This window comes from Lissotriton vulgaris, chromosome 4_1 (assembly GCF_964263255.1).
Source record: "Lissotriton vulgaris chromosome 4_1, aLisVul1.2, whole genome shotgun sequence".
Taxonomy (NCBI): domain Eukaryota; kingdom Metazoa; phylum Chordata; class Amphibia; order Caudata; family Salamandridae; genus Lissotriton; species Lissotriton vulgaris.
The window spans coordinates 1,461,314,241-1,461,339,425 of NC_141691.1; the positions used below are offsets into that span (position 1 = coordinate 1,461,314,241).

The 25,185-nt window shown below is 42.5% G+C and overlaps 1 protein-coding gene across 2 annotated transcripts in view; it reads right to left on the reverse strand.

Moving 5' to 3' along the window:
* GAREM1 (GRB2 associated regulator of MAPK1 subtype 1) overlaps positions 1–25,185 on the reverse strand; it is a 519,813-nt gene that overhangs the window by 23,249 nt on the left and 471,379 nt on the right. For both annotated transcript variants that reach the window (XM_086965694.1, XM_086965695.1), the window contains one exon: positions 6,043–6,209. In XM_086965694.1, coding sequence (XP_086821820.1) covers positions 6,043–6,209 — 167 coding nt within the window. The remainder of the gene's footprint in view (positions 1–6,042; positions 6,210–25,185) is intronic.

A 25,185-nucleotide genomic window follows, 5' to 3' on the forward strand; every position in this document is an offset into this window, starting at 1 on the left:
GCAGATCCGTGACTATGGATGCAGGAAGACAAACTATAGGATGAGGAGGAGGAGGAGGCTGGAATTCCTCCTGGAAATCCACTTGTTCGTCCTGCTTTTGCTCTTTATAATTTGAACTCTTGTGATATTTTACGTGCAGCTGAGATGGGCTAGTAGCTGTCTGGAACATAGAACCCTCATCAGAGTCTTCGTTATCCAGAAGATGCGCAGGTGGTAAAGCTTGGACTCTGCTCGGAGAGGTTAGATCCGGTGTCAGAGTGCGCCTAGTAATTTTTAAGTTAACATATGCACTTTTCAAGGCAGGTTCCTGTGTCGTTGTCGAGCAAGTTGACGAGGTGGTCGTCGACGGAGGGACATCGACGACTGATCCAAGGTATCGTCGTCGACGGTGATTTCTTCATCAACGACGATGGTCTCGTCGACGGCGATGGCGTCGATGGAGTCTTTGTCGAAGTCGATGAAGTCTTCGCCGACGACGATGGAGCTTTCGTCGACGACGATGATGCGGACTTCGTTGACGTGGATGCGCTCGTCGGCGACGGCATCGGAGACGATGTCTTTATCTTTAATATAGATGAAACGGACCTACCCGTCAACGATGAGGATGTTGTAGACGTCGACAATGAAGAGGACGCCACAGAAGTGGAGATGGTCTCTGTCGACGCTGTCACATGCAGAGCTGAAGAGGTCGTGAAGGGTTTCTTAAAGGTGGAAGCAGAACCCTGAGGAGAAACCTTCACAGGAAAGACCTTAGAATGAAACTCTGAAGACTTCAGCGTCTTCTTTTGAGGTGGCTCTGAAGACGGTCCTGGGGATGTCACTCTAGGTCTTTTAGGAGAGGAATGTGAACTCCTGAAGGAACACTCACTCTCACCTGAAGAGACTGCCTTGTCTTTATCCTCCAGTCTCTGTAGCCATATCAACAGGCGCCCCTCTCTGTCCTTGAGGGTCTTTGTTGAAAATTTCCGATAGACCTTACAATCCTTAGAAGAGTGGTCTGGGTAGAGACAATAAAGGCAATCCTTATGCTTGTCATCTACATGAAGCCTCTTCTTGCCACAAGAGGCACAAGGTCTAAAAAGTCCTTTTTTAGGAGCATCAGACATGGCAAACTGAAAACCCCACACAACTGAAGAAATTCTGTGAGAAAAGTACTGGAAAATCCAGAGAAGTAAGGAAAACTGAGCAGAGCTCAGTGGAGACTCCCTTAGCACGACGTGCGGTAGAAAATCTGAGGGACCAGAGCTCCTTCCAGGAAGGTTCTAGAGGGTGGTGATAGCTGATTGGCTTGTGGCCAAAGTTTGGTCCTTTTCACAAAAGAACATGGATATGTTACTAATGAGAGGCCTCTGGCCCATTACTATGTATATATGTCTATATGACATTACTTTATTTATGTACCGGGGACTCCCACCCCGACGACAGGGAATGATTCAGGCATGTGAATCTATCAAAGATACCCATAATACTGGGTAAATGTAGCTCCTCTTTGCTGGTGGCTTACTAGAAAGCAGCCTAAAGCTGTGTTGCCCAAGAACCAGTGCTGCCTTACTTGGGAACTACAACCTGCCCTGGAGAAGATCTTCACCAAAATCTACATTGTCCAGAGCAAGTAAGTCTGAGTTTCTCAATGGAAACTTGGAGAGTGAAGATGTTGGAAGAAATAATTGCTCTTAGCCACTCCCAAAGAAACCCTGCCACTATGACATCTCGTAAATATGGGACCAGGTAATGCATATTACAGTACAATGTTCCAAATATATTTAAATCAGTAGAATAATAGATATACAGGTAATTCTAAACAGGAGTTAATGGCATATTCCAATCCTGAGGGCTCTGGCACAAGCAACATTTTTGCAAAGCAGCTAATCATAAACAAACATAACAGTTTGCTTTGATACAGTGCATTTCTGAGAGCTTTCTAATCCTCTTAATGAAGGAAGTTTAAGTTGTCCTTAATGCGATCCAAACTTGTTGCTAGCAGGTCACAATGTATTTCAGTTTCAAGCATTCAACTCACGGAGTAATTTGGCTTGCACATGTATCAGGTATTTGCTTATAAAAAGTTGGGTACCTAGTAAAAATGTAAGTAGCTGCATGGCGGAAAAATATTTGTGCCACAGAAAAAGCAACGCCTGTCTGAAAGATTTGCTGCACAAGAAAACAAAAAAGCCATTGAAAACATTGTGCTAGGAAAAATAAAATAAAATGTAAGTAAGGTACAAAGACTAACTGTCACTCTTTCCTTGCAAGTTAAGAGCACCTGAGCATGTCAAAAATAAATTACCATTTGAATTAAAAGGACTTATTATATGCCTGGCTGCTTCCATCATGCACCACGATATCTAAAATGTATATATGAGTTTTGCTTAAGTATTTCTGATTGTTGGTGAAAAGTAATTTGATGCTCAGTAGTACTGCTCAGTACACCAGCCTGTCATAGGTGCTGACATTGGCCAAGGACTGTGGTGAGGGCACGGTGCCATGCTGGCACCTCCTACCTGCACTGGTTTGGAATTGAGCATGTGAAAATAAAGTTGCTTCTAGGGCAGAAAAAACAGCAGCACAATTTAACATGTATTAAATCTGTGGGGCTCTGGATAACAGGCTACTTGTCAAACAGTGTTGTGATGAAGGCACAGGTTTACTCCGGGAAGTGTGGCAGCACAAGGATGGTTATGCACGGGTTAGGGAGTACAGCAGGCCCTTCTAGTTCTGCTAGGAGCAGCTGAAAAAAGGCGTTGGCAACCAAATCAAACCAGTGAAAATTCCACTGTCCCTCCTAGACATTCCAGCATTGTAAATATAATTGTATCCTCCCTACTCCCTTCCATAATCTGAAGCCAAAAAGGGATGTATGAGAAAGTGGATACATGGACTGGAGGAAAGGACATCCTCATTTACCATCCACAATTCTGCCCTTCCAACCACAACCTGTAGATATTCTGTTCAGCACCTCCTGCCCCCATTCCCAGCTTCACCATGGAAGGAAATCCATTGTTGCCTGCATTAGAAGCAGGGTCTGTGTAAATTTCAAGGAGTAAACATGTGTCAAAGTTCTGACAGAAACAAAACTTGATACTTCTCACTTTCTCTGGAAAACACCCCCTGAGCTCGAACTCCTCCTGGGACATTTTTAAAAACATGCCCTGACAAGTAGCCAACCCTCAAAAAACATGATGGTCCAAAAATCAGTGTTCGCCAATGAAATCCCATGAATTCTGGTGAGATAGAAAGAAACCCCTTCCACCTCAGGACAGTTTCCCTTTATAATATCTGCTGACCTCACAGATGATGCCATCCAAAACAGTCAACTGAAGGAGGAAGGCCAATGAGATGACTTTACTTCTTTACTGGAGAGAATCTCAGGAACCCTTTGGGAAAGCGTGGCCACGTTATTGATCACCGGTTGCAATTTTGTCACCTGAACGTTGTGACATTAAAAAAGGAACAGGTAAAATCTGCGTATGGACCCGAGTCGTTAAAGCGGGTTCTACAATGCCACTGCCGACAGCTGCAGCGGGGCATCACAGCACCTGGCCAGACGAGGGGCTCAGAATGTAACATCTAGCCTCAAAAACACCTTTTTGCCAAGGGGAAGGGGTTGTCCAAACTGAAAATTGTAACTTTCGTGCTCCAATACATATAAACACTTCCTGTGCATTCAAGCCCTCAATGGAAAGGGAAATACCTGGCTAGTAGCACAGTGCTGCTCTTCCATTCCAGTCCTCGGTAAAAAGGAAAGCAGTGGATGTGTGCTTGCTTCTTTACTATTTACTGGCTCTCTTGAGTCAAGTGGGTGGATGCGCAGAGAAAGGCTGCTGCAGACACGCAGGCGATAAACAGCTTTTTCTTGCTTAGACCTTAAGGGAGACGTGCAGTGAATTGAAAATCCAGTACCTAATTTGTAGATGTAGAACAGTCACCTTATCTCCTGCCAACATCATCCCTAGTCTTTGAAGGACAGATCATGTACGAAACCACCAGTAGGCGGTGGGTGACTCAACATTTTCCCGCTAACAAGGCTCATTAATTCACAGGTGCGCGATTAGATTTTGTGCACTAAACATGTTGACTAAAAATGTTGCTTCAAAATTTTTTTTGTCTGACTGTGGAGAGCTGTAATAAATGCGAAGTGTCTATAGTAAAACGTACAGGGACCAGCAATAGGAGATATTTGCCGCCTTTCAGCACTGAACCTTGCCAGAGAGGCGTCCAAAGCTAAGTCAGGCTTCTAATCGGTAGAGGTGAAATGAAGCAGGCGTACATTTGTGTGTGTCCTTCTGTTCTGTGAATGCATACCTGCACCTGCAGCACCGCCTAACCTACTCCCACAAGGAAATTATGAGCAGCAGGAGGATCTTGAGGCCAGATGTACCACCGTTTTTATCGGTCGTAAGTGGAAAACTGGGACGTTTGAGACCGCCGAGATGGGTTGTAGCTTGTACAAACCCTATTTTGCGAGTTGGTAACCTATTACCGTTTTGCAAAATAGGATTTGCGAGTGGCTATTAGGAAGGGGCGTGCCAAGAGCATCCCTTCCTAATAGCGAGTCGCAGGGGGATATATGATTCATTAGAGACCACAAATGCGGTTGGAAAACAATCGCAGTTACCATCAATACAAAACTGTTGGTAAACAAGTCGGAAACAGGAAGGGGTCCCCAGGGGACCCCTTCCCCATCATGTTTGACAGAGAAAATATTTTTTTAACAGCGGGCATTGGTTTCACAGACCTCCCCTGTCATCTTGGGACGACTCATGGTGGCCTGCTTCGCTAGGAACACCCCCCACATCCACCGATCACGCACAAAACCTCAGCATCATACTGGACTCCTAGCTCACTATGAACCCCCGGATCAACGCCGTTTTCTCATTATACTTCCACATGCTTTGCCTGCTTCTAAAGACCTTCAGATGGTCCCCATTGAATCCAGAAATATGGTCACCCACACACTCATCATCAGCAGACTCTACTATGGCAGCGCACTCTATGCCGGAGTAACCCAAAAACTCATCAGGAGACTACAGAACGTTCCAAATGCCGCAGTCAGACTGGTCCTAACATCTACCGCCACAGCCACATCACCGAACACCTGCAAGAACTCCACTGGCTCCCAGTCAACAAAATAGTTACTTCCAAGCTCCTCACACACACCTACAAAGCCCTTAATCACACAAGACCCGCATATCCGAACTGCAGCCTCTCATTCCACATACCCACCAGACACCTACGGTCCACCCAACTGGCCCTGGCCACCATGCCGTGAATCTGCAAGAAAAGGACAGGAGGAAGATCCTTCTCATACCTCTTTACCAAGACCTGGAACACCCTACCTCTCCACCTCACGCAATCCCCGTCGCTGACACAAATCAGGACGGATCTTAACACCTGGTTCTGTGACTGAACCCCAGCGCCCAGTCAGATCAGCAGCTCCCCCATCACTTTCAGCGCCTTGAGACCCTCACGAGTAAGTAGTTCTGCTTTACAAACCCTGATTGACTGATTGCCTGCCCATAAAAAAAAAACTTTTAATTTCTTTATTTAAACCCATCTCGTTTTCCTTTAAGGCGTTGCTTAATTTAAAAAGCACTACACAAATAAATGATGGACTGAATGCTGAATAAATCATACATTCACTCCCAATCAAGAGATCTGGGTTAAATCCATTGTTCTTTTGCTCACCGTGCCACCCCAGTTTAGGCCCAGCCATATGCTAATCAGTCATGACCCTGCTCCTCACAGGAATAGACCAGCCCGAACTGCCAAGCCAGGTCCTATCTGGACCTGAAACAAGCATCCTCGGACCGGTTTCGGGGTAATATGCCTCATCAGACAGGCTATCTTGAATCTAGTGGCACAGTGAGCAAGGGACCCACGTTTGGGCATACCCATCCCACTTAGGGCGAAAAGTGCTACGCAAACAAATGGACGGAATGCTGAATGAACGACCGGAGCCAGTGATGCTAGGAGGACACACATGCACAACACTGATAAGACAACACCTAAAAAATCAGTATACAGTTACTCACAAGAACTTACATGCTGTGCAGCCCTGATGAGTAATAGGACAGGGTAGGGCTAGGAGAGCGGGTCTGCTGCCGGGCTGTTTTTACCGTGGTGGGAAGAGTGGATGGGCTGGTGGAGCCAGGCTTTGTACTTCGTGGTGGTACAGGAGGGGCATTGAGTAGCCTGCATTCTTCTTTTACCTGTGTGGGTATGAAACACAGCATGTTTGGTGTTAAAGTATTCGGTTCCCTTCTTTCCTGTTTGCATCCAGTAAAAAAAATACTCTCAAGATGTTTGTAAACTTAGTCACACATGAGAAACTTCCATAAAAAGTAATGAATATAAAATGGGAAATTTGCGTCACTGGCGTTGGATTTTATGGAAATGAATTTACAGATATGTTTCCTGTATCCCTGGTACTCGTTACAGAAAATGTACAGAAATGGTAAACAAGGCATGACCAAACACATACAAATTTGCTTCATCAGATAAACTTAACAAGGAAACTCTGATGTAATTCTACCAAGTTAAGAACATCTGAAAAAAATAAGAGTACATATATGGGGGTGATTTACTGGAATTGTCGTCATGGCACGAGTAAAACGATTTTTTTTGCCTGCCAGATGTTTTCCTCTCTTTGCTTTAAAATAAAACACAAACACGCAAGTCATTGCCGAAAAATGCGTTCATCTTAATTCCAGCGTGGGCACCATAAAAAAGGGACAACCTTAATGTGATAGTAAATTGGTTACTTAAAATCCTATTACGTATATTCCATGTTTTCCAGTTTGGGCTAGTAGGGATAGTAGATTAAACCACAAAATAATCAGTGTAAATATGGTGCTCACAAGATATAAATCACCCAGTTATCCTACTTAGGTATATGAAATTAGGCAGTTTCATTGGGAACACTATTTGAACTCGATGTAAAATGAATAGCTTACACTTACATTTGAAAATTCAGACACGTCTTTAAAGGAGGCAGCCATTGACAGTCAACAACTAACTATTTTGGATTTCAGCACTTTACTTTGACACCCCTGTGATATTGGTTGCATTCATCACTGCAAGAATGGCTGCTACCTGCTTCCACCCACTATTAGGAGGATCAAACCGTATAACTCCTTGCGGTGAAAGGTTTTCACTGCATTATGTGGCTTAGTCTATATACATGTGTTTGGATATAATTGAGTACAGACTTATGTTAACCATAACCACTGCTGAGAAGAAGCAGCTCCAAGGAAACTTCTAAATGTTAAAGAGCTTTTGACAGTGCTTACTTCAAAATGGCAGACTGGCCTCACCCACACAGTTGCTTCTCACATTTGACTCAGGTCCTTCTAAAAGAACAATAGAAAATAATAAGATATCCTAATTATTTGAAAGCCTGCCATACACTTCCATTGTTTTTAAATGATGTATTTGTTAATGACAGGCCCCAAGGACATCAATTACCTTTTGGTCTTCTCTACTGGACTTTCCTAAACTGTTTAACGATGTTTAGTTGAAAGAGTTTTACTATTTCTTTTACCTTGCATTTTATTTTCAATTATTGACCCTTACACCATCATCACCCCCCCCCCCCCGTAGGATTAAATATTGTTTTTTGTCCTTGCTACTAAAAAGACAGGCAGGGATATGAATAAAGAGGTCCAACTTGTAAGTGTTTCCACCTACTAAGTGTAAATTTGGGAGTGCACACTAAATGTGTTCCTATAATTTGTTTTGCGTTCATATTCACCAGAAACATTCACTATTTGTCTTTAAGGAAATTTGTGAAATAATGGGCCTCTGTTAACTGCTCCAGGGGTTTGCTTTCACTTCACTGTTGTTGGTGCCAAGATGTGGGCAAGTCTGCAGCGAGTGCGATAATTATAAATAAATGACATTTTTAGGAGACTATTGGCTTGCCTCTCTGGATCCTTCCTGTAAATGGTGTTGTTGGAGCTCAGCTAAAGCAAGTCTTTCATTATCCTTCATGCCCGGTTTCACAACAAAGTATTTTACGTATGTAAAATTAACCTAGTGTGGCACTTGTTTGGACCTCCGCCCTCCACAGATGTTTTTTTTAAAGCAATCGTACATGCCTTCCCTTATTACAGTGGGCATTCAAACTTAAGCTGCAGGATGATTTGATAGAGCAACCCAAACGGATATTCTTTGAGAAAGAGCAACAAGGGATTTACAGACTAGCAACATACAAAACGGAATGAACAATTACATCAAATGAACGAGTGTAAATGGATATTAAAAATATGACACAGGTTAGTCACATTACAGTATCTACCACAGTTAGGAACAGCATGGGGCGTCATATATCACATGCTTTCTGGGGTCCACTACGCTCCAGAAGAACACATATGAGAATTAGTATTTGTGTGAATAATGACCTCTGACAATCCTCTAAAGCACCGCTAAGTACTTGTAGGAAATTAGGCTACTGATTAAGGGGGAGAAACCCTACTCAAACAGCAACCACAATTCTGGTCAGGGTAAAACACAAGCCAACTCCAAATTAACCTGTGCTTAACCCTCTGGTAGCTTGGCACAAAAGCAGTCAGGCTCAACTTAGAGGAAATGTGTAAAGTAGGTATGCACACAAAAACAGTAATAAAGGGAAAACAACAGAAGAAAAATCATTCACCAATTGAGGAAAAGAGAGTAACATTTACTAAATTATTTGACACCAAAACACCAAAAATCCAATTAGTAGGACCATAGATGGGCAATTTGAAAGATTTAGGTCAAAATAGTGCTTAAAAGCACAAAGCTCCAACTGGGATTATCTGGCCAACCAGACCAGGACAAAGTCACAAGCTTAGGGTGATGGAGCGGGCTGCATATAGGGGCCACGTTAGGCTTGCTGAACAAAATACCATGGAACCCTCTATCCATCGAGGATACTGCAGCAACAATGAAGACAGTCCACTCGGGCTCCCTGAGATCCCTGCCCCCACCTTATTCTATAATCTGGGAAGAGTCACAATCAGCGCTACACTCTTTCCCACCATCAACACCTCCATCAAGAAAGCCACCTTCCCAGAGAACTGGAACCACACCGAAATCCCCGCCCTCCTTAAATGACCCTCAGCCAACCAAAACATACTCAGCAACTACAGACATCTCTCTTCTCCCCATCTCAGCCAAAGACATCAACAGACAACTCTTTGACCACCTAGAATGCCACAAACTCCTGGATGACACACAATCTGGATTCTGAAACAACCACAGCACTGAAACAGCCCTCATCACTGCCACAGGCGACATACGCATCTCTCTGCTACTTTTGACACCGTCCCCCACCACACACATCACTAGACTACAGACAGAGGGAATACTAGACCAGCACTCAAATGTATAGTTTTCTTCCTCTCCAGATGAACATGACGAATCAAGCTCTCACTTTTCACTTCAGACCCAAAGTATCTCATCTGCAGAGACCCCCAGTAATCACACTCTTCAACATGTACATGACTCTTCTAACAAATATCATCAGATCCCATGGGCTCAACATCATCTCCTACGTCAGTGACACCCAGCTCATTTATTCCCTCTCAGACGACACCATCACCACCAAGGCAAACTTCAAACAATGAATGACCAGTGTGGCCAACTGTATGAAAGAAAACTGCTCAAGCTCAACACTAACAAAACTCAAGGGCAGATCTTCAGGGATAAGAGCTTACCTAAGACTCCACCTGGTAGTCCGCTGATCTTGGACCCACACTCATCCCAACCAACCATGCTAGGAACCTAGGCCTCATTTGGACACCAACCTCACCATGAAGTTCCAGGTCAATGCTATCACCCCCTCAAGCTCCCACATCCTCTGCATGTTACTCAAATCTTCAAGTGCCTTCCACTAGACAATAGATGTTCCATCATGCTGGCCCTAATCACAAGCAGATTGGACTACAGCAACGCACCGGATGCCGGCATCCCAACCCATCTCCTTCACAGACATCAAAGATTCCAAAATGCTACCCCAGACTCGCCTCCTGTGCCAAACCCACACCACACCTCAGGTAGAGCTGCACTGGCTCCCCTTCCAGAAGCGCTGCTATATCAAACTTCTCACACACGCATGAAAGTCACAAAATAAAACGGCAGTTGCATACCTCAATCACCGGCTTCACTTTCACCGACCCACCAGACAACTTCTCTCCCCATTAATCTCACTCACACACACACACCCTGCATTCATAGAAGCAGAATGGGAGGTCAATCATTCTCCGACCATGTTGCCAAATCCTGGAACGACCTCCCCCAGCATATTAGGTACTTCACAGGTAATATAGAATGACAAGGTGTACCAGTGTCAGAAAGGTGAGACCAGTAGATTATGATCTATTGTATCACAGTAACAGTTGGTAATTTGTTCTGAGTGGAAGGGCCGTTGATAATCTACTGGTCTCACCTTTCTGACACTGGTACACCTTGCCATTTGACATTAACAGTGAAGTACCTTTCGTCAGACACCTAGGATGCATGATATGGGTGCTTTACATTTTTTAACGCGATCAAACCCTTTTTCACTTTGCACATGATGGTGGTTCCATCTGATTCTAGTCGAACTCCAGGACTTATGATATCTCATGATATTTCCTCCAGCCTTGAGAAAGTTCCGGGCTAATAGGCCAAGAAAGGGGGTGAAACATACTTTGGATTTTACCCTGGAAGTAACACTGACAGACAAGCCAAATCTAAGTACCACAATTCTGGCTCAACTACATAGTTATTAATATCTCTTGTGGGACATTGATGACAAAGAATGTTGCTTTATTGATGTTCAGTTTAATATAAGAGCCTGGAGAAAGCCCCAGGCTAATGGGCCAAGAAGGGGGCGAAACACGTGTCGGCTGCTCCAACAATCACCAACTTGTGAGATTCGATATAAATGTTTGAAATGATGGAAATCTTTGATGGAGAATAAAATAATAGTTAACACATAAGAAGTGGTACTCGCATTTACTGCAGTGTATTACACTTGTACAATTGAATAAGAAAAAATCTCAATTTAAACAGGCGGACGCACTCACTTTTCATAACGTACTCTAAACCAGCTGTTTTAAGACAGCTGGGTTAGAGGTTTCAAAGTGCACATGTCTGGTTGGCTGTCAGAAGATGGCTGGACAAATAGACATGCTCACTTTCAAAAGTGCACAAACAGCCCACCCTCCTCCCTGTTGCTGTAATCCAGCAGCAGCGCCGCCACCGTCCTAATGCACGCTTCAGAATGGAAGGGTGAAACATAAAATGGTAATGTATTACCATTTTATTTTTCATCTTTAGGGGTAACATAAGTAGTGAATGCTCCTCCGGTCCAACTGAGGAGCCGCCCCTGCCAGATTAATAAAGTGCATATGAATAAAGGAGTAAAATACAAGTTTGAAGTTATTTTAAACGTTCTGTAAATTTAAATGTGAAGGAATTTGACATTTGAGACTAAAATGTAACTTAGTATCTTATAATTGATTTGTGGGAGCAGTGCAACAAATAGACTGTAGTGTAGACGATGGTTGGCTTTAATTGTATTTAAAAAAGCTCCAACCTTCTGATTAGAATTCACGTTTATTTTTATATTTGTTAGTGAATTAAATAAAATATCTCATTGTGTATTTGCCTGATGAATGCTTGTTTTCATAGCTTTGTGTACTGTTTTGTGGTCCAAATCATTGAAATTGCTTATTCAGGGGCCTTGGATACCAATATTTAGCCAGTGGAGGGCCCCGGATTCCAGTAATGCTTAGGTGAGGGTCCACAGAAGTCAAAAGGTTAAGAGCCACTGCTATAGGGATCTCTTTCCCTGAAATCAAAGCAAAGCTTATGAAACAATCATTGGATGCCCTCACATCAGTAACGGATATGATCCTACCTTTAGAAAGTCTATCTATAAGGCGCAATTAAATAGTCAATACAATATATGCATATTTGGCCACAAAGGAGGGCTCATAAGTTGGGAAGCAATTTTGTGGGAAAATTAATTTCTGACAAAATCAAGTTAAAATTCGTGTATTTGCTTCTGGTAAGCAAAAGCTGTCGAATGTCATCTCATCTCAGAGAAAGCCAAACCAACCTGTAGTAACTGACTTTCAAGGTGATGATAGAAAAAGAGATACTTCAGGTTTGCTTTTATTCTCTATATATGCCTGAAAATATGTTGTGGTCAATCATGGGGCATGGCGAGGCCTTGTGTCAAAAAATGTACATGCTGTACGGTCCAGTGATAGAGAGTTTGTGCCATGTGAGCGGTCTTTAATAATGGGATCTATGAGGGAACATAACAAATGGGAGGAGCTGTCACTTCTGTGTATCATAACAACAAAGGATCCTACTAGGGAATCAACCAATAAGACAGCTAAGCAGGAGAATTGAACGTCTATGCATTTGTTTCCAGCACAGATTCGAATACCCTTAATTTACAAAACATCTCTTGGGGTATATTGCCTTTGAAAGCAGAGCAGCAAGTTATGCTAACTCATGCTGCTAGCAGGTTTGATGAATCGGATAAAGATGACAAAGATGAGTTCTGTTAGGCTGCAGCAAGAAGGAAAAGCCAGTTGTACGGATGGGAAACGAAAAATATGAATAATGTATTTTTAATGATTGTCGTCTATTTGTGCAAATCTAAATAGTAAAGCTGAGACACCAGTACCAGACATTATACATTTTTAAATTGGAGTTTCCTAAATTATCAAAAATTAACAAAAAATATTTGAAAGCCTTATTTATTTATTTATTTATTATAGAGTTTTGTATAGCGCGAACAAGACCCGTGGGTATCAGAGCGCTTCACATAAAGAGCAGGTTACAGTTCAACCGTGTCAACACAATAATAAACAGCACACTGATATGAGGTAGAAGGTTATAAGCTTTAGGTGCATAACGATCTATATACATTCCGATATACATCCCAAATGTGCAATACGCATTAAGAGGTAGGTTAAGGCATAACTTATATCATATTCCATTTACGCAAACATATAAAAGGAAGGCATATCTGGTTTACACAATATGATAGGATATATAGTGATGTGGATAAATACGATCGCCTTTACTTGAGGTAGCATTTTGTATACCGCTTAGTCTCAGTGAGGTCACCAGTCTCATATCGTCTCAAAAGTTCAGTAGTCAGACTGCACTTCGTTGTGGTCAAAACGATCCTAAGTGGAGAATTTCTTCATCATGAAGCTCTTCACTTCCCATTTAAATGTTGCAGTATTCTGGATCTTCCTGATTCTTGGAGGGAGTGAGTTCCAGATTCTGGGGGCAGCTCCTGAGAACGCTCTGTCATAGGTTTTTTTCTTTCGGAAGAAGGCTGGCCTCAGCAGCAGCTCCTTAGCACTTCTAGCTGGTCTGTTACCTCCTGATAGCTCAATTTTCTTGGCTAGGTAACTTGGCGTGTTGTAGTGGAGCGCTTTATGGGTGATACATGCTAACTTTAGTTGAATTCTGGCTTCAAAGGGTAGCCAGTTTAATGCTTTCAGGTGCGGGGTTATATGGTCGAATTTTCTCGATCCCGTAATGAGTCTTGCCGCTGAGTTCAGGCAGGCTTTTAGTGGTGCTGTCGACGTGTTTGGTAGTCCGGCTAAGGTGGTGCAGCCATATTCAATCCTAGAGATGACTAGGGATTGGATTGCCAGTTTAAGGTCAGCCTCTGATATGAATGGTTTCAATTTTCTTAGGTAATTCAGGTGGAAGCGGGCACTTTTAGCCATTGAATTAATATGAGTTTTCATGTCAAGGTTTTCGTCCAAAGTGATTCCTAGCGATTTAGCTGAGTTGACTAGGGTGGGGGTGCAATTTAGCGCCGTCACCAGCTTGGTCCATTCCTTTATTTCTGCCTGGCTCCTTGTTGGTGAGATTAATAGGAACTCTGTTTTATTGGCATTTAGTTTCAGATGATTGGTCTTTAACCATTGCAATGCCGTTTTTAAGGTCTCGTTCATTAGCTCAATGTCCTCGAGGGAGGCGATCTTTGTGTATATCTGCGTGTCATCCGCATACATGTGGTAGGATATCTGTGAGTTTCGGAGAATTTCGGTAAGGGGTTCAACATACAGGTTAAACAGGTCAGGTGATAGTGACGATCCTTGTGGAACTCCAATTGAGTTAGGGCATATAGGTGAGATTGATTGGTTGACCAGGAAACGTTGTGTTCTATTTCGTAAGAAAGACTCGAACCATTTCAGAACACTTCCCTCCAATCCCATCCTGTTCCGCAGCCTGGTCAGTAATGCTTCGTGATTTACTGTGTCAAATGCCGAGGACAGGTCCAGGAGAATTAGTAAGCATGCTTGGTTTTGGTCTAAGGCCTGTAGCGCATCATCAACAATATGGAGGATCGCTGTTTCTGTACTATGCCCTGATCTGAATCCTGATTGGCATTCATCTAGTAGGGAGAACTTGTTGATGTGTTGGCTCAGTTGGCACTGCACACATTTCTCAATTAGTTTGGCCAGTAAAGGGATGTTGGTCACTGGGCGAAAGTTATTCGGATCTGTTGCATCTGCTGTAGGTTTTTTGATTATGGGAACAACTTGCCCTGTTTTTAGGCAGTCGGGGAGGATCCCTTGTGATAGTGATGCATTTATTATTTTCGTCCCGATTGGGACCACAATATAGTTGATTTCTCTTACGCCCTTCGCAGGTAGGGGGTCATGGTAGTGGTTGTTGGGCTTGATTTCCGTGAGCGTTTTGGCGACCTTTTCCTGATCATATAATTCGAATGTGTCCCAGTACGCTTTGTTTTTTGGTGTGCTACGCTCTGTAGTCAAGTCGGATTTGTTCGTAGTCAATGGTTGGATTGGAAGGGTAGCTGCTGCGCTTGTGAGCTCCAATTCTAATGCTTTGGCCTTCTCCGTGAAAAATGTCGAGAAATCCTCGCAACTTAGAGGGGTTTTTGAATTCTCATGAGCGGTCTTGGCTAACTTATTTGATTGTTGCTTTAGAATCTCGAAGAGTTTCCGTGGTCTATTTTTGGCATTGTCCAATTCGGATCTTATATATTCCCTTTTGGAATTGATGATCTTTTTGTTATATTGGCTTCTGACTTTTCGGAGGGCTGTCAGTTCCGGGGTAGACGGGTGTTGTCTCCATTTTCTCTCGGCCATTCTCAATTTGCGCCTCTCTTCATTCAGAGATCCATTAAACCATGGATTTTTTGCCTTCTCGGTAACTCTTTTCAGTTTTAGTGGCATGGTGTCATTGACGATGTTCCCGACTGAGGTTATGTAGTGATCTGTCATCTCATTTACGTTCTGCAGATTGCTAGGTACCTTTAGGTCTCTTTCACATCTTTCTACGAGTAGCTCCATATTAGCCTCTTTTGTGTCTCGAGTCCATTTTCTGAGTTTGAAGGGTTGAACGGTCTTACCCTTTTTCACTACAGGTATCAAGAATGATATGGCATGGTGATCTGACCAATCACACGGGTCTACTGAGAGGATTGATGTGTCTTTGGCTCCTGAGATAATCCAGTCTAATGTTGCTCCTTTTACGTGAGTGGGTTGCGTGCATGCTTGGTTGAGGTTTACCTCGACGAGGAAGTCCTTAAGTGTGTTGACTAGTTTGTCATTAGAGTCCTCCCAGTGTAGATTGAAGTCACCTAGGTATATATTGTTGTCCCTCGGTGTTAGAGTTGGCCGTTATGAGCTCCATTAACTGTTCTGTGAACTTTGTGTTCTCTCCGGGTGGGTGATAAAACACATGCAAGTTGCATCTTTGATTGGTTGCTGATCTCACATTGAGACCTAAGTATTCGCAGGATTCAAGTGGGTCAGATTGTATTATGTTGACCTTTATATCCGAACGATGAATGCAGGCAATCCCTCCTCCGGTCTGTTTCAGTCTATCTCGTCTCACAATGTTGTAATGGGGAGGTACTAATAGATCCATGGTTGGCGATGACGAGTCTGTAAGCCATGTTTCTGTGAGGATCGCCAGATCAATTTCCTTGTTGAGGATGAGGTCTGCTATATCTGGTGCATGCTTGGTTGCCGATCGGCAGTTGAGTAGGAGGCAGTTCATTGGATTCGCAGAGCTGCTAACGTTCGTCTTATCGGTTTCGGTTATTAGCTGGATTTGAAGTAGGTTGTTGAGGTCCGGTTTTCTATCCTTCTTTCTGGATGTTCTATCGGAATCGACTGGTACTATCTTGATTCTTTCCTCTCTCATATGCTTCACAGGTTCATACGTTCGGAGTAAGGCCAGCGTTTCCTCCTTCGACATGGAATCTGTTCTATTTGGTCTGTTGTGTCTATTTGCTACTGGCATGGCCATCTCGTTGCTCCTTCTTTGTGAGTAGTGTACAAGGTTTTGTATATGCGTGACTTTGTAGTGAGTGCTTGCCGTCATTTCCAGTATTTTTTCAATCGCTAGTCGAGAGCTAATTGTGTCTTGTGCCAAGTAGCCAACTAGTTTCTGAAGATCTTTGATATCTTTCCGGTATTGGGGGGGCTTCTTGGAAATGATTAGCCTGTCTGCTCGTGTTCTGCCTTTTTCTCTTCTCTGTTTTTGGTCTGATCTTACTGTCGCATTCTTTTTCACTAAGTTCACTGTTAGGCTGTTTGTTCCGTTTCTATTTGATATGTTGCGTGTGTTATATGTGTTTGGAGATGCTAGGCGTGTTTTTGTTGGCAATGTTGTCCCTGAGTCTATACTGGTATTAGAGGGAGGTAACGGGGGATTGTTACCTTCGATCATATTTATTTCCCCATTCTCATTCCGTGGTTCTTTCCAGCTAGGTGTGCGCCCAGCGCCGGAAGTCCCAGGCTCCTCCATAAGGAGTAGGTCCTGTTCGTTGTTCTCGTGACTAGTAGACCTTCCTGACCCTTCAGCATCCTCATTCGATAATGGCAGACCTGTTTCATTTCTATAGTTCGGGTTATTAGCCGGATCCTGGACCTGGTGGCCTCCTGTTTGATTGGCGTCTCTGGAAGAAGTGCTGATGTTTCCGGGGGTGCCTTCAGGCGTGCTCAGATCTGGTTGGTGTCTTGATCCCCCAAGCTGTTCTTTTATGGATGGGAATGTCTTGTCGAACTTATCTAGTTATAAGCCTTATTTTACAGGATGAATTAACATAAGGTTGACTGATTTCCAGCAGACTTCTATTAGTAGTTTGGGGAACAAATCGCTGCTCCTTTGAGCGTGGAGTTACTGTAATTTGTTTCGGAGAGTGAATCACAGTTAGGTTTGTAGGTTTATCATCTTCAGAACATGCAAGAAGCCCACGTCCACATCCAATTATAAACCTTGACCCTGGATTAATTGATACTGAAGTCCATAACCCCTAGTAGTTGCAATATCCCAGCAGGAGTTCTAGTGTGTTCTGTAGGTGATCGAAAAGGGAAACAATTGAATCGGTTAAGTACTCTTTACACCTTTTACGGCTGCAGGGTTTCAGTATTCCACTATTTTAACCGGATTCCACTGGCAGTGTTGTTAAATTAAATCAGCAAGGGAGCTATGGGCACTCAGCCAACAAGAACAGGCTCTTTAGCTATGACTTGGACAGTAAAAGAAAGCCATATTAGGGGTTTAGTAGGACCCGTACATTCACGTGTCCCGGTGCAACTGCACCTGCTGCACTAATAATAGTTACAACATTGCGCTGTTCTACTAGGATAACATTGCCGTTTCCTACTTACTTATCCTGAACAAAACCTCACATTATAAATTCAGACTGGTTAATGTGCGCAGGCTGGACGTGTGTCTGACGGGTAGGTGAGGACACACAAAGTACAAGCATGGGCCAACGGATACGTTCTCAATTCTGAGATCTAGTCTATTTTAAAAACGTGCTACATGTTCAACGTCACAATCGACCACTCCAACAGCAGATTGACGCTCACTCTCAAACTAACGGATTGCTTCCGGTTTTCAATGAGTCAGGCCGTGTTTTTGAAATTCGGAGCACTCAGTGCACAACAGGGAGTCATTCTGACATTTAACGTTCCGCATTAAAATCCTAAAAAGTTTTGTGACAAGCTCTATCATATGCAGTAGTGCACAGTTAAACCACATTTACAGCGCTGCCTCTATTTTCATTACGTGGCAAGCCCATTAATGAAGCTAGCAAGGAGTTTTCTGTTCTCATCGCTGTCAACAGATTACACTCATTTTGTGCAGGGACTAGGTGCAACCTTTGGGTAGACTTTCCTAATTAATGGAAGAACTGACAGATCGATACAAGAGTATGATATAAACAATACAATATTGATGAGCCATTAAAGAGTTTGTTGGTAGTTTAGTCATTAAGCAAAACCTCACTCAGCACACTAAACTAACTTCACTCTTAACTAGCGAGTACACCTGACCTTTATCTTTTAATCTCCGATACCGTTTATGTAAAGTAAGTGAATGCAGCTCTCAAAACAAGCATCAAATGCTGTACAGTAGGTAAATAAAAAGGAAGCTTCAATGGGACCTGGAAAACTAAATAGACTGCTGAAGATGCTGGTGCCTTTTGCTAGTCTAATGCAATCAATATTGTGGTGTTCCAGATACCGGTATAAGATTTCAAGACCTCAGAGGACTCTTCCTCAGATATGAATTGGTTTACAAAAACATCAAATTTAAATCAGCAAGAAAGGGAGATGGAACAACTGATTTCCCTCTGGGATTATGATAACCAATTTGGCTTAAGACCATACCAAAAAGTAGGTAATGGTAAACAGAACTAATCACACAATTGTAACAAAAAATATCTTATGCTTGTGGAAATAACATTTAAGAAAAACTAAAAAACATAGCTATTGATTGAACCAGAAATGCTCCACTTTAGAACCGGGGCTGCTTCACGTGCCCTAGCGAGGTTCACCATTAATTTGTGAAGACTGCACTAGATCGTCATGTCGCATACAAATTAAACAGCCAAAACCTCAGAAGAAATATTCGAAAAGCCAAGTAGCATACACGCTTAGAAAGGTTCCACTGGTCCTCAATATTTTATAGGCAGACTGGACCGGACCATATCGATGGGCGGTATCCCTGAAAAAATTCAGCCCGATATCAAGCGATAACATTATTGTTTTGCTACAGCCCTACTCTTATGAGAGACATACAGGCTCATTGGGAAATCTCCAGTTTTCCCCCTATTCCTGCAAATTTCTTCTTGGGACGATATGTGTAAATGATGGTTTACAGAACTAGACCTGCTTCATGTGATCCACTGACGTGAATAAGGGGTGTAACAAAATGCCATTTTTTTCATGAGATACATATATTGAAAAGTCTGGTGCTGCTTTGTGGCACTGTATGAAGACCAACTTTCATACAAAAACCTATTTAGCATATGTGATAAGAAGGGTTACCTAAGGTCTGTTAGGTAGAAGTTTGACACTTTAACATGTTACTAATGCAGAGAAAGAATGTGCAAAACTATATCCCATTGCATGTTGCAGTGAATATAACTGATGGTCCTTTGACACCGACAACAATGCACTCTTTCCAACCTATCAGACTGCATTGGTCACAGTGTGCAAAGTGTTCTTTTCTTCCGAGTTATACAAGAATCTTTTGTCAGGCAAACAAAAGATATTTGTTGCAACTAAAGGATGAATGGTGACGGTGGAGTTGTGAAGCTGGGGTGTGGACCAGCAAGCAGATACTTTAGTAGAAGCTGAAGAAGTTAAAGTTTGAGAGATGATAATGAAAAAGAAAAATAGCCCGTATTTGTATAGGTCTGTTTAAAGGTGTTCCATGATGGTCACACATAGCTCGGTTGTCATGGTCTTCACTGAGATGTCATTAATTAACTTAACACATATTTAAATAGAAATCTACGAAATTCTGAGCCACATCTTTATGAACCTAATTAATAATGTATATATCTAGAGCTATAGGGGAAAAGAAAATAGACCTACGCGATTCAGTAACAGTTTTTGAACACCTAAAACGATCTAAATACTAATTTGCATTCATTGATTCTGAATTCCTGATTAACCAGAAGCCGGTTCCGGGGAAGATTTACAGCTCCAAATAGGACTTACTATTATAAAAAAATATTCTGCAAGCACAGCAAATTTGAGTGTAAGTTTAGTGTGGGAAAGGTGATGTAAGATTGTGGTAATAAAAACTGCACCAATACCCGCAACCTGTAAGACATTCTGCATGGTGCTTCCCATAGTAGAAAGAGGAACAATAAGTGCATTTTCAAGGCATGAATTCAAAGACCCCAAAATTTCATAGGATGCAGCGTAAAAGTTTCCACGCAAAGAAAAATATCTTCCTCACAATATCAAAAACTGTACAATACACTGTGTACACAAAACTCATGTATGCAGATTGTTCACTATGCAGACAATCTTCTATAGTAAACGGAGAGAGGGAGGAGTATGCATGGAAATTTATAGTTAGCATAGATTTCCATGCACGTTCAACAGGATTTTGTCAATCCCAAATGTATGCCGAGATCATGGTCGAATGTCTATGATTTGGTTTGTAATCTACTATATTTCTCTGAATTAACCAGCATATTTTGTCTTGCATTAGAAAGAGCTAGTCTTTGAAGATACCAAATTTCACCATCCGAAATCATGGCAGACAGTGACCTCCGAATAGATGGAGAGTCAGTGTCTTCAAAAGAGGGGTTTGCTCTTCATTGTGCCCATTTAGGTCAAGCATCAGCACCATTTCATATCAGTGCTTAATTTGGGGAAAAATAATTGCTGGGGCACTTGTCAGGAGGCCACTGCAGCTTGCACCACCCATTGCCCCTGTCAGCGCTGCCGATGACAGTACCAACGCAACTACTATTACACTCCTTCAAATGTGGCAATTCAGACTATTCCAGCCCCCCCCCACACCTCCCCCCACCAAAAAAATTAGAAGGATGGCTTGGGGGCAAATATTAGTAATTTTAAGGTATAGTGAATTGACAAACAACTCTTGTTGTGCTTGTATCTAAATTAAATAAACAGCTATATGTAGCACACCATCATAAGACCTGGTGTTGACAATGGACACCACTGGCTCAAATTAAGCACCACAAACAGGTACTGTCTTTAAACAAAGCAAAATGTGCACCTTATGCAAATGGAGGGTGCAATGATCATGTCCACAACTGCTACAAACTCACTAGTAACCTTTTGCTATAGTCCCTTTCAAAGGCCATCACAAATGAATATGTTTTAATATGATTGAACTAACCCATCTATAATCTCGGATATCCATTCAGAGTAGGCTTACAGGTCTAATGGTCAACTTCTAATTTTGTATTACTGTTTTTCGGCACTCGTGGTTTTAATTTTGTTCAACCTGGGAATTTGCACAATCTCTCACGGGATATACTTCTGTATCTATAGGGGATATGACTACTGGCAGAAATCCATATTTGCGAAAACACAAACACACACATACTTTTTTTGCCTGTGCCACAATAATTAGGCGATTGTAAAGAGATCATAGAAGTACTATAGCCAAATACATTCAGCTTGCCAGTGAAAAAAGACAGATGCGTATTACAGTTAACAAAAAGATGCTCCATGGCACTACCCTTTGCCAAATGCTTTTATGTGTTTTGTAAAAGAATTTCAGAATTTTAAAGTCTATATTTAATATCACTCTTTATTTGTGAGCAACCTCGATGGTGTGGGATTTCAGCACCAGAGGCGTGATAAATATGTTAGATCATGATATCATATGTACTGTACCCATGTTAACAGACTCAATCATCATGTCAAGACAGCTGGTGCCAAAGTTAGGTGCTTGTTAGAAACGTTCAGCCAGACTCATTGCTGGTGCTGAAGGCAGCAGTGAAGTAAGATTACAACAAGCATTGAGTAACTTACTGCCACCAAATTCAAATAACTGCAACAGCTTTTTTCACAATCTCATCCTGACAGAAACCCTAAAACAGCATAACTTTAAATACAAACGCACACAATACACAATGGCGGTTGTCACTGTGTAGATGTGGTTAGGAGCATATTTTCACAGGAAATGGATTTCTTGGTTTGCTAATAACTTTTGATCTGTGTATGACAAATCTTCATAAAACTTTCCCAAAAAAAGATTCATCCACATCATTTCCTTCCTGGGAATCTTAAAAGAGATCTGTCATGCGGGGGCTGAGAAAAAGGTGGAAAGGGAGTGAGTCCCAAAATGCATTTTACCCATGCAATTTACAATAGGAAAATTGATCAGTAATACAGGAAGTACAACTGAATGAAATGATACAAAATTTGGCAGAAAGTAGATCTTCACCCAGAAAGCATACTTTTTGTGATTTGTGTGTAAATGTGTTCAGTAGTTTTTGAGACATTAAGGTTAAAAAATGTATACATATATATAGAAACGTGGTAGTACTGAGGCTCTGGGAGATCAAAAGATTACATTTAATTGGCTGCCTCAACAAATATATAGTCATTTTGGGACTCAGTCCCATTGTCTTGAATTTCTTTTACAAAAAAACATAAGGGGGTAGGGTAGGGATACTCTGACACCCTTGATCTGGGGAATGTTCCAAAAGGGACTCCAGTCTAGGGATAAAAACATATTGGTTTACATTTTACAGAAGATTCACTGTAAAATAATACAAAAAAAGGCAGGCTCCCACCATCTTTAAATAAATGCACGCCGTGGTTTGTCTAGGGGGGACAGCGCTTAAAAACAAAGTAATTTGGGAGAAGACATGCTTGGGTCTCACTTCCCGAGCTGGTATGGGCCCCAGGGACCCCAAGGCTAGGCCTGAAAACCATTTTATTTATTGGGGAGGGAGGCCTGTGTGTTGTCATCCTACCCAAGCCATTTATAGGCCACTGGGATCCCAGCCACCAAGGACCTGGGCAAGTATAGCTCCAGCGTCAGGCTGTAGCAGAAATGAAAAGGTTGACTTTTTCTTCCCTGTCTGTCGGCAGGAAAAAGTGCTTGCACCCGCTGCCTGAGCTGCCAAGTTGACACAGCTCCAGCAGGACGGGAGAACTTATGCTATTACTGGCTTCCTCCTGCAGCGCCCGACATTTAAAAAAGATGTTCATGCCTCAGATAGGATTGGGGCACTCACAGTAGAATGAAAATGGCCGGCTCCTGTTGACACCCAGGATGGGTACTGGCTTGGGAACTGGATAGAGCTGTGGGGGGTCTTTGGGCTCCCCTGTGGCTCCCAAGACTTAAACAAGTTGTGGGTGCCACAAATAGGACCAGGGCACCCAAAGGCAAGAAAGAAAAAAAATGCCTGTCTTCTGCTGACAACAGGATGGGAGACAGGCTGGGAGCCAGCAGGAGCCACAGGGTCTTTTAGACTTCCTCTGTGGAGAGGTGTGGTGCAGAGGCCAGAGAAGCTGACTTCGGAGAACAGGTTCGATCCCAGCAGCAGCTCAGCTCAACACCCTGTGACTCTGGGCAATAGCGCACTTAATTTCCACGACAGCCCCCAGCGCCTTGAGACACGCGATATACAAATTCGGATTTACATTACATCTGTAACCCCCAAATATACCATGGGACAAACGTAAAATAAATTTCAAAAACAAGCATTGGCAAAACCAATATGTTTCGTATATGAAAGACATTGGGAGGAGAGTGCGGGTGAGGAAACAATCAACCAACAAACAAATGACAGCAAGAGAAGGGCAGGATGAGGGGAACCAACAACGGACAACAGGAGGAGGGCGGGCAGAGGGGGAAACGAATAATGGACAGCGGAAGGAGGGCTAGGACAGTGGCGAACCAACAATGGTCAGAAGGAGGAATGGGTAGGGGAAGAAACAACAATAGCGGGAGAAAAAACAAAAATAGTGGGAGCAGAGAGGAAAAAAGGAACACGAGGGGGAAAGCAACAGGAGGGAGGGAGCAGTAACGGCTGGAGGAGGGTGGCAGACTTTAGGGACATGCACTTTGAGTGTATGTTAAATATAAAAATAAAAATAAAGTAAAGGAGTCTACGGCCAGTGGAACGACACCCGCAACAGGCAGGATGCTGAACTCGGTCCATACTGCACAGCATGGAAAAACATGAAGCCCTACGAAGAAGCCCAAGGCAAAGGAGACTGTGCTGACCAATAAGATGCAAGGAAGCAAAAGTGATGTGGAAGCCAATCCATGGAAAGTAATGGTAAGTAATCGGTGGGCTCCAAGGCCCCGTTTTAAGCTTTTTTTGTTTACCAGAGATTAGCAAGCACAGCACAATCACTGTGCAGGCAAAACCTAAAAATGTATAATAAATGAGCTGTAGGAGCTGCACATTTTGGAGCCGCTCATGATTCACTGCTCCCAGCCAGGAGAGCCTGATAATGCCCCTCAAGGGATCATTTGCATATTTATCTTTGTTTTGTGGTGACCCAATGTGGCCAGGGGCACCATCAACATGTTACATAAGTGTTCTGAGGGCTGCAGGGAGCACGCAGCCCCCCACAATTCTTTTAATAAAACTGTAGGTTCTTCTGGGTCATTAAATGCATGACCCAATGAGAGTTTACTATTATTTTTAAAGTTGGAGCTGTATGCTCTTCAGCTGGAGGGCGAGAACCTCTTGTGGTTGGTTCTATGGCTGCATTTATGGATCCTGAAGAGTGTTAAATATACATGCTTAAAGTAGTTCGGACCAAAAATGCTTTATTTTAAAATATGTTTTAGGAAATAATTATTATGCACAGGTGTGTGTGTTTATAAAGATTACTTTAGAATATGGCTATTAATACAATATTGTGGTGTCTTTTTAACAAAACCAGCAGGTTGGCTTTATATAGGCTGATGTGCTGACCCCTTCTTAAAGCCAATTATCCAGATTGTTACATTCTGGAATTCTGAATCTTTAACAAAGCCTGTAGGTCTTCCTTACTTAAAATTACATCTCTTTATATATTTTATTTATGTTTAAAAAAACTCAGAAATTCAATGAAAAACAAAAAAGGTTAAAGTGACGCCCTCAACTTAACTCAAAGCCACTTTCAGAAGGAAAAAAAAATGGCTACAGAGTAAAGGTTTCTAAAAAATGTCATAACTGTAAAGTTTGCCAAATCGCTAAGAATACCCAGGAAATAAAAATGGCAGAACGTGGAACATTCAGGAGCTGATTACTTGTAAAAGTCAATACGTTGTATACGTAATAGAATGTCCGTGTCTGTTAAGATACATAGGAAGCACTAAATGTGAACTAAAAAAGCGTATCTTAGAACATGTCAGAGCAACCAAACATAAAGATCGAGGAAATGCGGTTGCAAAACACATGGAAAC